Source organism: Puntigrus tetrazona, chromosome 8 (assembly GCF_018831695.1).
Source record: "Puntigrus tetrazona isolate hp1 chromosome 8, ASM1883169v1, whole genome shotgun sequence".
NCBI lineage: Eukaryota > Metazoa > Chordata > Actinopteri > Cypriniformes > Cyprinidae > Puntigrus > Puntigrus tetrazona.
Window position 1 is genome coordinate 16,771,919 of NC_056706.1, and position 18,616 is coordinate 16,790,534.

Here is an 18,616-nt window from a genome sequence, read left to right on the forward strand (position 1 = left end):
TTGACCTATTACACTTGTATTGCGATTCTTATGACATTCAACCGGCATGTTGTTGTATAGTGATGGTGGTGTTGAACAAACGACTCCGTACAACAATTTAAGAGAGCTTTTCATAATCGATCATACTTCCTTTCAATAAATATTATTTTTTTGTGACGTGATATGGGATGTTGAAATACACAATGTCTTTGTAATTGTATATGACGATTCAGAAACTTCCTTCACCTTTGAAACAACTCGGCTATCACCAAGGTCATGTGGGCAGTTAAGAATTTCTAAATCATTTCACGATTCAACTATATCTAATCAAAGGCCCGGTTTATTTTTAGCTTTACATATCGTGCTGTGAAAGCGGTTTAAGGCACCATGCACCGTGTTTATGTTTTAGAATTTACAAAATTTGCATACTTTAAAAGAAAACATTCATTCAAAAGTGCAAGGAAAATTACAGAGACACAGGTTAAGCCTAGTTCTAAATGAAAAAGGATTTTAAAATGGAGAAAACCAATTTACTCAGTAATTCAGTCGAAGCCTTATGTCAAGGCCTTGTGTGCACTTAAAAACAGTGTTTTTAGTATCACTCAGATACCATTATATATTTTATTAATATTTTGAAATAGTCTTTTATTTTTGTGTTTTCTGTTTTTAATTACATTTTCAAGATTTTTTAAGTTTTAATAATTTTAAAATTGTGTTAATTATAATTTAATTTAATTATAGTTAATTTGTCTATATGGTTGTTATTATATATAAAAAATTAAATACATTTTAAATGCAATTTCTTAAATCAGTTATACTTAGGGAAAATACAATAAATACAATTAAATGCAATAGAATACACAAACGAAATCAGTGGTCTTTATCAGAGAACCATTACTATTTGATCACAATCATTTTCTTAATAAATATTACAAGATAAAATGGATAGGTATTAAGAAATATTAAAAGTGCTCTTTTTCACTCATACGTTTTTATTTGATTTTGTTATTTGAATTGATTTGATGTTTTACAAGAGCGAGCGGTGTGCAATTAAGTGTGATGAGTTTTCTGAGATGAGTTTTCAGCTGTTTCTGGAATATTGTCACGGACTCGGTTGTCTAGACGAGGTTAGGAAGATAACTTCTCCAGTGAGGAACAGATTTTAATGGCTCTGCGTGTGTAAGCTAAAAAAAAAGTCGTCTATCCAGTAATGCTGAGCCACAAACAGACTGGATAGACACAAGCTGAGTAGATGGAGCAGCTGCCATCTTGATGACTGTCATTGTGAGTGCTGGGACAGAGCTGCAGATTCAATGATGTCTCACTCTGAAACAGCTATTTGAGATGAAGGGGAGGGATGAGTGGGGGTAAACTCACAAAATAAGTGATGCATGAAGGACCATTCTTTTCAAGCAAGAGCAGGCTCACATGACTCAGAGACGTCACACCATCACAGCTCTCAGTTTAGCATCGTAACATAAGGAGCTGTTGTGCTATAGTGTAGGCCAAAATATAAAGCCTCATTGAAACTCTGCTGCCTGTACACACACTACAGTATCCGTGAAACCTACATTAAAGCAAGTTCTTACAATTGTGAGCGTAATTTTTCCTGATTGTGACATTTGATTGTAAATAATTTGCAGCTTAAGTATATTGTATGGCGGCGGAGCGGATAAACTATACTTTAAAAATAATAAACTGCTTAGGATTTTCTTTTCATTTATTTATTATCAGTATCAACCTCCCAAGCTATATAACATGAACTTTAATGCGGAAGTAAAATTTGATTAGAAGACGTATATTAAAGCCACTCTTTGTATGAACTGCGTTTTTAACGTGTTTTAAATTAATAAAAATTTAGCCTCCCCGCTTCCACTCTTCTGGGAAGGTTTTCCGTTAGACGGGGAAACACAGCTGCAGGGATTTACTGTCATTTCCTCCCAAGTTCTCCTATAATGAGCTGTGCTCCTGTACGAGCTCCTTACTTCTGTTGAACACCAAAGAACATATTTTGAAGAATGTCGGTAACAAACAGAGGGGGTAGCCACTGACTTCCGTAGTATTTTTTTCCATTCTGTGGAAGTCAACGGCTACCATCTTTGTCCATGTGGCATCGGTGGTTCAACCGTAACGTTACGTGTCGTGATACTCTTGTAAATATGTCTCAAAGGCCGAGAAGGAAGAGAAATAATAGTTAAATAAAGTTATTTTTGTTCCCTTTGGGCACAAAAAGTAATCTTGTAGCTTTGTAATATTTAGGTTGAACCACTGATGGACTATTTTAATGATGTCCTTACTATCTTTCTGGGCCTTGATTGTGGTAGTTGTGTCAGAGTCAGAAAGACCTTAATTTTTAGAAGATCTTAATTTGTGTGAATCATGACAGAATATACATTTCTGGGGTGTAATACCACTTTAAGCAAATCAAATGCATGCAGTATGTTACTAGAAATCAAACCATAAACTGTGGAAAGTGTACTTCATTACTTATGAATATCCCACTTACAGACCTCCTGATGATTTTGAATTACTAGGGTTCTTTTATTTCTGCTGCCTTTTCTATCTCTCCCTCTTTTCCTTCCTCTGTATTGCTATAGGCCTCAAAGGTACTGCATTCATAAATGACTAATGAGGGAGTAGGGATCCTGTTTTGCAACAGCGTTTGACAACACACCTACTCGGACGTTTCGGACACGGCCTACCTTCGAACAGCTCAGCAGGAGGACACTGCTCTGCCAGGATGGGATGCCAAGATGTGCCTCCAACTAAACACTGACACAGACATGACTAAAAGATTAACTATAAGCAGGCTATAGGGGTGCTGATGCTAGCGGGCATAAATCTGAGATAACACATCACACTTGCAGGTGTGAGACAGAACTAGGGGAGATCAGAAAAATGCACATCCAAGACCCAACTAGGTGATTATAGTTCACAGGAGCAGCATCGAAAGACATAAGTAATGGAGCCCAATGCATACATGCTGCTGTATTATATATTATAAGTCTAGGACAATTCATATATATATTATAATAATTATAATAATAACTGAACATTATTTATTGTTGTTAAAATAAGTCCCTTACATTTGACAATAATATAAAAATAAATAATGACAAAAAGGATTAAGCAACGAAAGCATTTTGAATGTTGATGATAATAGGAAATTTTTCAAAAAAAAAAAAAAAAGTTCACGTATGCAAGTGTAAATAGATTCTCTCATTTTACATTTTTAATTCATCAAACGACAAAAGCATCATGATTTCCTTTAAGAATATGAAGCTGTGTTCTTAATAATAATAATAATATAATAATAAGCATTTTTGATACCAATATTGAATACCAATAATAACTGACATCAACTGAACACCCCATCCAAAAAATGACAAGCAAAACATTTATATTTACAGATTAGTTGTTATCTAGCACTGAAGTATATTAATAAAGAATGATATTTAGAGACTGCTGTGTTTGGTAACAAGAACGTAAGTGATATGTTGTGCTTTTTATGCGAATAATATATGTCTGTTTGATGGCAGCTATGGTCCATCAGTGGCATGACAAACCAGCGCTTGTAAACACGCTGCTGCTCAAGCATGAATCCAATCATGTTTTTTATAAAATTCTGCTATTACAAGAATGTAATATCTGCCAGTTCCAGAGAGCAGCACTTCTTCATATCCACTCTTCAGATGCGACAGACCCTCGAAAAAAAAATCTTACACATACACGCGGGAAACTGACTTGCAATGTCTTGTTCAACAATGTTTCTTGACGCTGTCATAAACCGCTCCTTCAGGAAATTGCTTTTCCATGACTACACACCACAGACCCTCACCTCGAGATCAACATCACAAGCGATATTAACTTCACTATCCAGGAAATTACATTTTTAAACAACACACAGAAACTATACAGAGTAGACAAACGGTGGATCAGGAAAAAAATAAATAAATAAATAATACCAAGAGATAAAAGGAAATAGATATGTGCGCTTTGAATCAGGAAAGCTCCAGTTCTTTCTAGCACGCTATTACGAACCAAAGCTTAAATACTGTGTATCTGAACACAGCACTATTCTAGATATCATTACTAAAAACTGCTAAATAAATGGCAATAAAAAAAAATATAATAAAATAATAATAATACATTATCTTCTTTTCAGCTATTTGGCAAGACAACATTTCTTATTTTTTATTTTATTTACCTTAAAAGTAACTAAACCTAAAATCAACAATTAATATAATATTTATATAATAATAATAAAACTCTGAATATAGTGAAAAGTGAACATAGAAATACAATTTATTTCAAAATATTTACAAGAGCTACAGTCGTTTATTGGAACATGACACAAAAATAACCTGATTTGCAAATTTAAAGCTAATATTAGATAATAAAATGCAGATACATTATTTAACAAGGTACAGTATGGTTGCCCATGCCACTACAGATCCATTTTACACATGGAAAGACAGGATTAACTTGGATTCAAGGAGCACTGCTTCGCTCAGTCGTTATTCGTGGAATGTGCTGTCATTATCTGAGACGTTAAATCATTTTGCAATGAAGCACAGACTCGTTTGACTGTTAAAAAGTCAGATAAAAATAGTAAAGTACTAACTGCAAAACCTTCTTAGTGCTGACAGGTATTTAGGATCCAAATTGTAGTTTGCTGCTTTTTTAATAGAAAATAAACACATTTAAACTGACATTATCATTGAAAATAACTTTTGTATATATTAAGAAAATAAAATATAAATTAAATTTATATATTAAATGCACTAAATAATTTATATGACTACTATATAATTTATACAAGTAGATACAATATTGCTACTCAAGAAACATTGACTATTATAATCAGTTGAAAGTTTTAAGTGCCGCTTAATATTTTTGGTTGAAATCATGACACATTGTTTTCGGATCCTTTGATAAAATAAAAGCTAAAAAAATATTATTTGGGATCTTTTGTAATGTCTTCACTGACACTTTTGAGCAATATGCATCCTTGCTGATAAAAAAAAAAAAAAAAATGATATTTTCTCTGTATTAACTAAAACCAAAATCAATCAAATCAAAACCACCTAACCATCTCCTCTTAATCTTTACTGAAACTCAACTTTGCAGACGCACGTGTAACTGTGATTGATTCACCCTCAAGTCAAACCTTATTCTTCCAGAGTTTCTCCTTTAGCATGAACTAAAAAGCAGCATGACATTTATATCTCGGCACAAATCCTCCATACTCATACAGTGTGCGTTTATACCGCCATTCAGTGATGAACTCATCAATCTCACGAGTGAGTGGGTGGTCGCTGGCATGCTCCGGCGGGGCAGAGGGACTCGGTGGATTGAGTTAGAGGATGCTGAAATGTGTGCCGGGCAGCTCAAGGCCTCCAGCTTTATGAGGAACAATCCTCCACTTCCACTCAAGTGGTAAAAACACCATTAGTGCTCTCCACCAGGGAACAAATGATAGCGCGAGCGGATTACAATGCCATTGTGCGCGTGTGAGCGAGTAGACGGCGAGGGTTTACTATCTAGCCGTAAGCCACAATGAGACGGACTGCTTACCTGCTCATACTTTGCTGCCTTCTGGGTATCGTTGAACAAGCGGAGATTCAGACGTGCTTTCTCCTGCAGAACATGCTGAAGCTCACTCTCCTGCCGAGACACACACACACACACAGAAATGTTAGATTCGCACTTTTGTGGTACAATTTTTCAAACGCGCTTGCGTCTAGCAGGAATACTCACAGGCACACACTGATAAACACACGTTTAGACGGCAGGGTGTATTCCTGGTAAGAACAGAGAGTTTCCAACACAGCTAGTGTTAGTCAATGCATTATTCATTTTGAAGAGAGCGAGACGGGGAGAGAGTGAGTGAGGGAGTGAAGACGGTAAGAGAGAGACGCTGCGGCCCATCTGTCTTAGAAAGACTGACACTGAGGGTTTGAACTACAGAGATCAGTAGTCAACTGAAATCATGCCGTCTCCACACAACACGTCTAGAACAGTCTACACACACAAGGAGAAGAAAAACAGGAGAAAGAGAGAGTCCAGCACTAAATCAGCAAAGACTAAGTTACACCAAAAGTTGTTTCAGAAGAAGAGAATGGTATTACATTTTGAAGCAATATTATTAAGAAATTTTTATTATGTGGGATGAAATGCTCAAATAAAGCGCACATTTCACTTTTGTAATTTATTCCTTTTGGATACATGTCTGATTCTAAATGCATTATGAAGTATTGCAGGAAATTATCTTTTTTATTTATACTTTAATTGCAATTTTGTTTTTGTTTTTCTAACACAAAAATAAATATAACACTTTTTCCCTGATTTACCAAAAATGTGTTCAATTTAAAAAGTCTTGTCAGGTTTATTTACAATAAAAACACATTAAAAGATGAATTACTTTCATCCAAAATACTAATTAGTTATAATTTGACTTTTTTTTTTTTTTTTTTTAAATTGCCACTATCCTAGGATGTACCCGTTTCTCTCTCTCTCTCTCTCTCTCTCTCTATCTATCCATCCGTCCATCCATACACACAGTATGTATACAATTTTTTAATATACAATAATAACGTATAACTACACTTTTTATACTAGCTGTTACTAAAAAAAACTTTAACAGCTGTTTCAAATCAGCATATTAGAAAGATTTCTAAAGTATTATGTGACACTGAAACCTGGAATGATGGCTACTGAAAAGTTTTGCCATAACAAGAATAGATTATATATTTACATATATTTTAAATAGAAAAAGCTATTTTACATCACAACAAGGCTACTTGTCCTATTATTTTATTTTTCAAAGGAGCAGGAGTGATCTTGGTGAACACAACACTACTCATCAAAACATAAAAAAATTTTAATTTAATTTATTTTAGTGCAAAACATTTGTTTTATTGGTGAATACTTTTTTAATTTGTACTAGTGTGTTCATAATTAAGATAATACCTTAAAATAACATGATGGGGAACACCAATTTTTAATATCAAGGAGCAAAATGAACTGTTTTGTACAGCCATACAAATAGCTGGACGCGGATGAGAGACCGGAAGCTAGGCCATTTTTGCATCAGGAAAAGGTAGATAATTTGACAGATGTTGCACTGTATTGTCATATCAGTGAAGCTCACTAAACTGAAATCAAAATATAATTGAGAGAGACAGACGGAGAGGAAGCAAGATCGAGAAGTACAAGAAAGTAATGCTGATGAGGCACTACCCAGGAGAGGAGAGAAGCACACAACACATCAGACAGCATGCTGTACACCTTCAAATAGCTCTGTATAATTAGGTTAACTTCTCAAATGATTGGTTAATCTTGAATGCTGCAGAAAATTTGCATACGCCTCCTAGCCAAACCCCCATCCTACACCGCTTTCTCCCTTCACTGCAAGAGAAAAACTTAATTACACTACACCAACATCCACGTGGCCTGACGCTGAAGTCGCTTACTCAAGTTATCTTCAGGCAAAAGCCACAAATATGAGTATTCGTGTGTTCGTGTGTGCATCTCCATGTGTGTGTGGCCTCAGATATGTCCGAGCATGAAAATATTAACTTCCTGGTTTATGTTCTACAGAAAAAAGATGCATCTCTCGTGGTAAAATGCATATATTTTCCTTTGTTACATCTATAAATCAGAAAAAAATGATCTTTTACTCTAATAAAGCTCAATAACAAGTAACGTAATTGTGAATGAAACGTGGAGCAAAATAATAAACAGGTTTAAACGTTAGTGGCTTTCCGTCATACAAGCACATACACTCTTGCCTCATAACAGAGGTAAGATCACCTCCATTTCTCTCCATTCACTCTCATCGAAAGGCCATTGTCATTTCAACTAGCGTCAATTCGCTGCAGTCACTTCCAATCTCTCCTGAGCTGCACACGATTGCATTGGCAGCCCACTCTCTGAACATCGATCCAAAAAACTCTGAACGGATGATAGACTAAGCCTCGATTGACCCGGTGTGGAGGAGAGAGAGAGAGAGAGAGAACGAGAGCGCTAATGATTACAGATTAGACGCATATAAACTTGATTCACATCGAATGTGTAACGCTAACAAATTGCATGAAGCAGCCCAGGAGACTCGGCGCTGTTTCTGCAGCACCATCATTTGCATGAGCAAATGATGAAAAAAACAAATGGTAAAAAAAAAAGGGAGGGATGCCATGAGGGAGGTCGTTACAAAAACATTCTATTCATTCTGCTGGAAGAGCCTGCTAATAATGTATTTGAAGTGAAGCATACACTAATTACACACACACACACACACGCACGCACACACACACACACACACACACGCACACGCACACACACACACACACACAAACGCGTTTTGTATCTGGAACCCTCTGCTCTCTGCATCAGAACACGTTTTGATTATGTTCATAACAACATACTAATGTTAATAATGTGATATTAACTTTTGTGCTTGTCTGTATTAAACTTTGTGTTGCACAAAGAACAGTAAGTACATATAGTGTATACATATATAATTCCTGCACTTCTCCCACACACATGCACACAAAAAACTTAAGCACATCTCAGGTATATAAACAAATAAAAGTAGATAGACGTATAGACACTACAGATAGACAGAAAGACAGACAGATTAATCCTAACCTAACTGTTTGCATATTACGTGCAAAGTTTATAAATTGGGTAGAAAAAGGCGCACAAGCAACAGGGATGACCGCAAACTTGAGAATACTGTCAAGCAAAGCCGACTGAAACACGCGGGAGAGCTTCACAATGACTGCACAATGGTTGTCACAGAGAAGAAGGGACTGTGACTCAAACTAGATTTAGTAACATGCTAAAAAACTAATTAGCAGTCACGTAGCAACAGCCCGGCAACCGCTTTAATGATATGTGATGAATTTTGCATCGAAAAGCACCATTACGGGACTGATTGCATTCACGCAAAGAGGTCACAATGAGTGACTGAAGTCAGAGCATCAAGTGTCACCAGCTCAGACGTTTTCAGGAAAAGAGCTACCAAGCCACTTTTTAAAACAGAAACAACGTCAGAAGCATTTTACCTGGGCTAAGGAGAAAAAAAAAACTGGACTGTTGCTCAGTGGTCTAAAGTACTCTTTTTCAGATAAAAGTTTTGTATTTTTAGATTAGATAGATAGATAGATAGATAGATAGATAGATAGATAGATAGATATAGATAGATAGATAGATAGATAGATAGATAGATTAAAGCTTTTATTGTATTTTTGGATGGTGTTGTAGCCAGACATCCTGCTTTATGGAAGATGTCCAGTCGAAGAGAGGGTAATGGATGTCAGGCCCTTCCAGGAAATAAGCGGCACTGACCTTTGAGACGACACAATCTGTTCTGCTTGCTCGCCAAACACCCCTCTCTTTGCAAGCACTCCATTCAAGAGATAGCTAGCATATTCCCATTGACACCAGAATTCATGCTACAATGAGCCTGAAATATGGTAATACTGAGATTATGAGTTTATGACTAAGAAAATGTGGGCGGTGCCTCCCAATGCAAAAATTCATCACATATCATCAAAGTGGTTGCTGTGCCGTTGCTACGTGACTGCTAATTTGTTTTTTAGCATGTTGCTAAATCTACGGTTTGATTCGCATTCCCTTCTTCTCTGTGACAACCGCTCAACAGAAGCATGACCTTAAAATCGAACGAGTCCCGTCGGCAAAGTCACGCCAGCCACTTCAGCAATGCACATCTACATACTAAAAGTTATACCAGAGGCACTTTCCCGTCTGTATGTTTACACAAAAACAGAACAGTGTTATGAATTAAAAATGGTATAGCCACAGCGCTAATCATCTTTGACCCAATTAATGGGCAAATAATAAACATACAATTTGCATATGCTTTATTGAATATTTGCCAAAAGCAAATCAGAATGTTTGATGCTCTCATGAATAATCTCTGATCTAATGCTTTAGGTGATGGTCCTACTCCAAATTAACCACCGGCATTTCTGGCTCCAAGAAAGCATGTGCTTTCCACTCAGACACAATGTGACAAATAAGGACATGGAATACTGTATCTCTTTGTCATTTTTTATTTTATAATTTTTTTTTTTATCATATTCATTTAGACACTTTTTTAAAATAACATTTTTATTCAGCAAGGACGCATCATTAAAGATCTTTATAATGTCTATTTGAAACAAATGTTGTTCAATTGAACTTTCTATTTATGGAAACATAAGAGAATAATTTCTACACTGAAGTCTGGAGGAACAGCAGTGGAAATTCTGCTCTGCCATCACAGAACTAAATTATATTTTAAAATGCATTTATTGGAAAACAGCTACTTCAAATTGCAATTTTTTTATAATATAGTTTTACTGTATCCTGTGATCAAATAAAGGCAAATTTGTTGATCATAAAAAATAGATTCAAAAATATAATCTTCTATGAAATAGAAAATAATCTTTTTCACCAAACGGCTATTAAAGCTTGAATGAAAATATGGCTATAAAATAAAATTAAAATGAAAATAAATATATAATAACGATGTTTAGGGAATGTTTTCCTCACGGCTGAACACAAGCAATTATTATACAACAGTAAATTATACGTAATGATTAAAATTAAAAAAGTTCACAGGAATGAATAAAACTCCAACGGCGAATCAAACTCAACACTGACGTTGATTTTTATAAATCAGAGATGCTCTTAAAGCTGTCATAGTTGTGACTCACAAGACAAGGATTGCAAAAGTAGTATGACAAGGCCTTTGAGAAACTTAATGGCCCAGTAAAAAGAGCATTAAAATGTCAGTAGTGAAAATATCACCCAGCTCTATTTGAAAAGTGTCACAGAAACAACAGTTTGGGAATCATTCTTGGATGTGCATGAAATCACACATGCATGTAGCTGCATATGCGTAAATTCATAAATCAGATGTAAATGCGATTAGTGATTAAGAAGAGAGGCAGATGGTCCCCTCAGAGAGACCGTCCCCAATCCCACCTTCCAAGACACAACACCACCAGCGACAGGTCACTGTTCCCATACAAAACAACAGCAGTTACGGTGATAAAAGTGCAAAATGATAGGGATATGGGGATATGACGAAAGCGTGAAATTAAAATCTAAAGCGTTCTTTTCCCCTAGAATCGCTTTTGACGTCATGTAAGAACAGCATGTCTCTTTTTGTATTTTCCCCATTAATTCCTATTAGCCTTTCAGTAGGGCACAAAATAAGCACAAAAGCAGCTGCTGGAGCCGAGGGGACAAACAGCTCGCTCTGCCGCTAATGGACACACAAAAACATGCAAGTGTATGTATACTCACAAAAAAAAAAAACAACTCAGGGCACCTCATAGACTGTCCAAAGGCTGGCAGACACAGCTTTTAGGTAATTGGGTTTGGCCCTTGCAGCTCTGCACTCCGTCTTTTAACACGGTGTGCTAGTGAAGTTGTACGCTGGAAACATTACGAGACTGATTGCATTTACGCAAAGAGGTCACGGGAGATAAAAATATGCACTCGGATAGCATTTTAGAGTCTTTCGCTAGTAAAAACTTTATTTAAACGCCTTGTAATAGCATCCTTTCAGCGTAATGCACTGTGGAGACCTTTAGCCTGCTTTCAGGTGCTTCTTCTCGCGGAGACTGATGGAATTTTCCAGCAACTCAGTTTTCGATGTAGGCTTAGAAAAGATCTTTTGACATCAGGTTTACTCAGTGTTATTAAAACATTACCCTGCTTATACAAATAATTGGATTTATATCTGTAAAATACCCTTTTAAAAAGTTGTTCAAGTAAGTAAGTTCCTTACTCTATGCAGTAAAACATAATAATATCTAATCTAATTAATATATCTCTCTTAATATTCCCAGAATACTCTGCTTCCCAACTTTTTTAGTAATTTTGTATGCTAACATTATTTCACGTGCATTTTGTTTTTTACTGTCCTATATTCCCAACAGTCGCATCACAAAAAAACTGACTAGTTTAGTGCTCGGCGAAAGAGGAAAACACTGAACTCGTGGTTCATAACACCTCAGGATCTTCATCTGGAACAGCGTGAAAAATGCTGATGTTTCAGGTGTAGTTCACTCATTAGGGGATGTGGGCTGGCAGATGCGGGAGTTTGCATGAACGTTCTGCCAAGCCGCAACAAACAATGTTTAATAAAGAAGCAAAAAGACTTCTGTCAGGCTTTGCCAATGTTTGTTTTTGTATAGACCCGTCAGGAGACTAAGCTCCGTGTATTTCTGCAGTCGTTACTGTGAAAATGGAGCCTCCTGTGGTATACAGAGAGCCCCTGTGGAGAGAAACAGTTATACTGCTGATTCACACACACTGTGAGACCTACCGAGACTCGCAAGCATTTTTACCTAGCTATTTAAATGTGGACCACTTATTTTGTTTTGAGGAAGCAAATGAAAATCATTACAAACCACCCAAAAAGTCGCCATTTCACATTTGAAAATTTACACTTTTTCTTTTCAAATTAAACACTATTCAGCAAGAATGCACTGCATTAATCAAAAGTGATATTAAACACTTTAATTGTGTTCTAATAGATTTCTATTACATATACGTACATGCTGTCCTTTTGAACGCTGTATTACTCAAAAGCCGCTTTTTCCGCTATCGGGCCGAACGGTTCTACGGCTCCGGTTGTGTTTGTACGTGAGCCTGGAAAGTCACGGCACGGTTGGACAGGCGCACTAAACCTTGCTGTGGAGTGTGTGCGCGCGCCGTGGCGTCGTCACTCAGGATCTGTCACGCATTAACCAGAAATCCGTTATCAGCCCCGCAATGGAAAATGAAAACGTAACTGTATCGGCCGGCTCGGATCGATGCGCAATGGAACGGTTCTTCAAAGACAACCGTTCGGCCCGATAGTGGAAAAGCGGCTATAGAGTCCTGAAAAAAGTATTAGAATTTTCCTTTGCACACCTTTTTTCAACATTGATGTTAATTATAAGAAATGTTTCTTTAGCAACAAATATTATAATGATTTCTGAAGGATCATGGCACTGAAAATTGTTGAAAATATTTGCATGGCAGGAATACATTTTGCATATTTTAAAATATATTTAAAAAAAACTAATTTAAATGATTATAAATCATATTTTACAATATTCCTGATTAAATATATTTTTGTCAAATATATGAAAATCTCAAAAGCAATTAAATAACCAACTCCATGCAAACTGTTCTATTGAGATGTTTTTTGTCTAGTTTTTTTCATAATAATACAATACAATAATACATTACACTATTAAAATAAACCAAAGTTTAACGACTTTTTCCACCTCAAAGCTTATATTAAAAAGACTAAATAATGGCAAATAAATAAACTGTATTATTACACTGCTCTTAATATATATTAATATGTTATTCCGGTAATAATGTGTCACTTTATTAGATTAGTGGACATTAGATTTTCTAATCACCCTGTCAGTGTTTATTCAACTGCCTAGATATGCATTACAAAGAAAGGTACATTTATTGTAGATATAATATATAAATATAATACCAGTATTATCAGTTAGGATCAATCTTTTTATCCGAGTATCAATACAACACCAGCACTGAGAGTAGAACTACTTAAACAGCTTGTACCCTTGAATTCACAGCATATGATACAAGAACTTATATTCAATTAATTCCACAAAAGACCAAAAACCAGGAATCAAATGTGAAACTCGGGGCATGACCCACTTAAAAGGTCTTCCTCAGCTCTAAAAAGCCTCGGCAAAGCCTCTCTCATGTGTAATGGATGAAAAGTCTTTCCCGAACGCTGAGGTGAGAGGAATACAGAAGAAGAGAGAGGCTGTTTAAAAGAGCTTCCCTGGCAGTCAGGGCCGATTAGTCTCCGTGACGTACACACCAGCACTCTTTATCTCTCTCACTCTCCCTCATCTTCCGCACACTCTCTTTCCCCCTCTCTTGCGCTCGCTTTTTTGTCCTTCTGCTCGCTTTGTTTCCCCTGACAGTGGACCTTGGAGTCAGCTCTGCATGTCAGCTATGTGAAAACAGCGAGAAAAACCGAGAGATAGTGGGAAAGAGAGCGAACGCCCTTGAGAGTGTAGAGTATGTATGTGTGCGGAAGCAAAGCGTCTCCGACATCCGCGTGTTTCGGTCAGGCAAACACCTTGATCAGCAACTGTTTTGTCCCCAAAACGTTCGCCCGGCATCAAAATGTAGCGTGCCAGTCAAAATCCAGTCTAATTATTACACTAAAGCACGCAGTTCTCAAGGGTGGGCTGGCAGAAGTGGGCCACTTCCCACAAGGTTGTTTGATCCCTTGTACAATCCTGCACCACCTACAGCACCAAATGTTGAGAATTTAAGCAACGCATCTTACATGCGCTCTGGTCACTGTTAAAGGAGACGTTTTTTCAGTTAAGAAAATCAATAAATGTAAACTAATGTAAATTATTATTTAATTTTTGATAGAAACAAAACAAATGATAAAAAACAAGGCATTAAAGAATTTAAAGAACTTTTTAAAGCAAATCTTAAGTAAAAAGAATTAAAAAAATGGCCTGTATGGTCTGGTTATTATATTTATATGTTATATTAAACATGCTATGTTTATATATTAAGTATATTTATACCGGACATAAATTATATGAATATAAATATATACATATAAATATTTTTCAATATATATATATATATATATATATATATATATATATATATATATATATATATATATTATATTTATAATATACACAACACACTGTATGTAAATAAAAACTTTTATTTTGGATGTAATTAATCATGATTAATTGTTTGACATCACTATAAATAAATAAATAAATATATACATACATTAGGCCATCTATATGGCCTAATTTGGCTTTATTTATTACATATTTATTACATTGATTAAATTATATTTTTACCATTTAAATATTTAGTAACACAAATAAATAAAATAGTTTTTGTTTATGTCACATATTTAAATATGTTTGCAACACTTTGGTATTTAATTACATAAATTAATGTCAGTATTTAAATAAATGCATACAATACAAATAAATATATTTATTTGGCCTGGTTAGTTTATTATAGTAAATAAATATGGCCTTGCCTTTATTATTTAAATATGACATTAAATATTTAACATTTATAATTTTTGTATGTAATGTAATAAAGTAATTACGTAAATAATCAAATACATCTATTTAGTATTAAATACATTAGTATTAGTACATCTATTATATTTGTATATTATATCAAATATGTATATTTAAAATACACTTTGATTTAAAAAATGTATAATAAAATAAAAGCACGAAGCATGTAGACTAGCTCTCATATAATGCAAGGTTTTAATCATTAATGAGGGCAACTGTAGGCCCCTAAAATCATGAGTACCCTTTAGCTACATCCTTGTATGAATCTTGCCTTCGAAAGCGCTGCACGGTGGAAGACTAACCACTGGATATGTCAGAAGAGCCTTGATATGACACTCAGCATGTGAGACCCTCTCAAAAGATGTGAACTTGTAAAGGCTCTCACCAGAGTTTGACATGACTGGCTTTTTTTCTTCACCTCCTCCTCAAGGACTTCGCACTCCTTCCTCTTCCTGCTGATCTCAGTCTCCTGAGGGAGAAAATAAAATAAATACTGTTAGATGGATAGATGGATTCAATTTGCTGCTATAGATGTGGCCTAATGCAACTGCCTCTCTTCAGGGAGGCCAATGCGACATAAGACACAATCTGTGTATGTATGCATGTGTGTGTGAGCTTGCGCTCGTGTAGGAAATAGTAGCACATTCTCCGAGCCAGTGGACCCTTATACATCATCTAGCTATAAATAGCACTGTTCTCTATAGCACAATGTTGCAATGCCACCAGCGAAATGCATGTCTAAAAGTCACTATAAATACAAATCCACTAAAAAGAAAAATGCATGCACACAATTCTTCTAATGGACACATGCACATTCATTCATATATATATATATATATTTATATATATATATATATATATATATATATATATATATATATATATATATATATATATATATATATATATATATATATATATATATATATATATTTACACTTTTAAATGCAACATTTTACCATCAAAATATTTCTGTAACAATTTGATGTTACATTATTAAATAACATAATTTTAGTCTGGTTATTAATTAGTCATGTGAGGCCATTTGGTGCTACATACATATGGTCTTTTTGATTATTCATTTATCATTTTATATTTAAATTTCACATTAAATATTTATAGTTTCAAAACACAGTTTGGTCTAAATTATAGATGATATCTAGTTATACTTTTAATAATATTCTTTCAAATTATTATTAAATGAATAACTAACTGTTTTTTATCAATATTTTGGTCTAGCTATATTGATAATTATTACCATTTTAATATTTGTATTATGCAATCTTGCATTGCATACATATGATTGGTTGGTTGGTTATTCGTTTATCATGTTATACTCATATTATAGTAAATATTTACCATTTAAATGTGTTTGGAACCATTTGGTCTGGTTATTCTATTATATTCATATATCATGTTACCATCTACAATACATTCTGGTGTAAATAAATAGTAGTACTTCATCTTAAAATAGTAGCTATGAATGTGATGATGAGATACATTAAAACACAGTCTTGCTCTCTCTATCATCTGTACGCAGCTGAAGCAATGACCTGTGTTTTGTCGTCATGTCAGCAGACCTCATACATGACCGACAAGGATCGACTCGCGATGCCATTCCCACTTAAACCCCACCGTGACACGCATATACGCAAACACACATTATGGGATCATAGGTAAAGTAGAAGTATATTTCCTGCACTTTGACAGTATCTGTCAATAGCTAAATGACTTTAAATGGCCATGTGTGGGACTGTGTATGTATATACGCGTGTGCTGGCTACAGATGGTCATCCCATCCTCATGATGGGTATATATCAGTCTCGAGAGAGGCTGACATAAGCTGCGTGTGAGTGAGTGTCTGTGCACACGCAGGTATTAGTGAATGGCAACATCCATCCTGCTGAGTGACACCTGGGATGGGGAGATAAAAGACCCAATTTTAATAATAAACGAACATCCATGAGGATGTATGGTTGGATGGATGGATGGATGGATGCATGGATTAATGGATGGAAAAGCCTGTGTTTGAAAAATGCTAGCTATTCAAACCCCACGCAGACGAAAAAAGCATGTGGGAACAATATACATAATAAAATTAACTTGTCTGTATAAGCAGCAAAATTTTATATTTTTACTGTATTTATCTGTTTAGGCCATCTAAATATTTGGCATCATTACTTGATTGCCATTAATGTTCTGTAATTATTTTTACAGGATGTAACTAATATTGGCAAGCAGCACGTTTATTTCTAGCCTATTATATCGTAATGCAGAGCATCTTTATGAACAATATTTTCTGAATCCTCATTTATTGTAAAACTGCATACAGACAACGTGGGCTGAAGACATCCATATTTCCAAATTTAATAGCTTGCCAGAGGTTCAGGTCATCTCCTTTCATTCAGATTACACATCTCTGCAGCCCTAGCAAAAAACTATTTGCAGATGGCCTCCATAACTAATAACTGGCCTTTTTTTGTTGTATCAGTGTCACTTGATACTTCACAAATCATTCTAATATGCTAGAAATATTTCTTTATATATGTTAAAAACTGTTGTATTTTTGGGTAAACCAATTTCTTTCAGGAGTCTTAAAAGCTAAAGTAGAAACATTATAGTAAAAAAAAAAATCAATCAATCAATCAATCAATCAATCAATCAAATAAAATAGTAACATTAAGTGTCTTTTCTGTCACCTTCGATCAATTTAATGCATTGTGGAATAGTATTTCTAAATATATATCTTGCTTTCTCCAAACAGTATGAACAGTAGTGTGCATTTAACATAAAAAATACCAATTCTGATTGGCTGTTATTATACTGTCATGTGACATATGTATTATTATATTGTTATATTTAATAAATGTTTTGTTTACATTATACAGTACATTTATGTGTACTATGTATATTTAGTATGTATATTAAAATACCCCCACATACAATATATATGTTGAAAATATATATGTTTATCCATTACATATAAATACAAAATCTATACATGCATGTGTTTGTATTTATATATACATAATAAACATACACATTATACGCATATGTATTAGGTATTAGGTAATCTTTTAATATGGATGTGATTAATCGCGATTAATCATTTGACAGCATGTGCGCATGCGGCGTGTGTGTAAAAAAACATCCACGTCCTTCTTCACCTAAACCTGAAACACCGTCACAGGAAACTAACCTTCACTATCCAGTGCAGTGTATTAACGAGTTACAGATCACACAGCCTGTGCTTCTGGTGTATGTTGTAGGGCGAGTGTGTTTAGCGTGTGCTCCTGCAGTTACATAACACGACTTGGCACTGTGGGTCTGTGATATGCCAGAGAGTAATGGCTGTATCATTCTGCAGTTTGCCACTGCATGCTCTTGTTTAGCGGAGCACAGAGTTACGTAATATAGATTGGCAGCATAGATCTGGGGCGTGCCGGCGTTTAATGGCTGTTGTAGAGCAGTGGGTAACTTGTCTCTGACATGGCGGTAAGTGTTAG

General features: G+C 35.1%; 1 protein-coding gene across 1 annotated transcript in view; it reads right to left on the bottom strand.

The window, feature by feature from the left end:
• Positions 1 to 18,616, bottom strand: part of LOC122350717 (peripheral-type benzodiazepine receptor-associated protein 1-like) — a 72,264-nt gene that overhangs the window by 8,622 nt on the left and 45,026 nt on the right. The window contains exons 3-4 of the mRNA XM_043247402.1: positions 15,496 to 15,579; positions 5,557 to 5,646 (exon numbers count right to left, since the gene is read on the bottom strand). Coding sequence (XP_043103337.1) covers positions 5,557 to 5,646; positions 15,496 to 15,579 — 174 coding nt within the window. The remainder of the gene's footprint in view (positions 1 to 5,556; positions 5,647 to 15,495; positions 15,580 to 18,616) is intronic.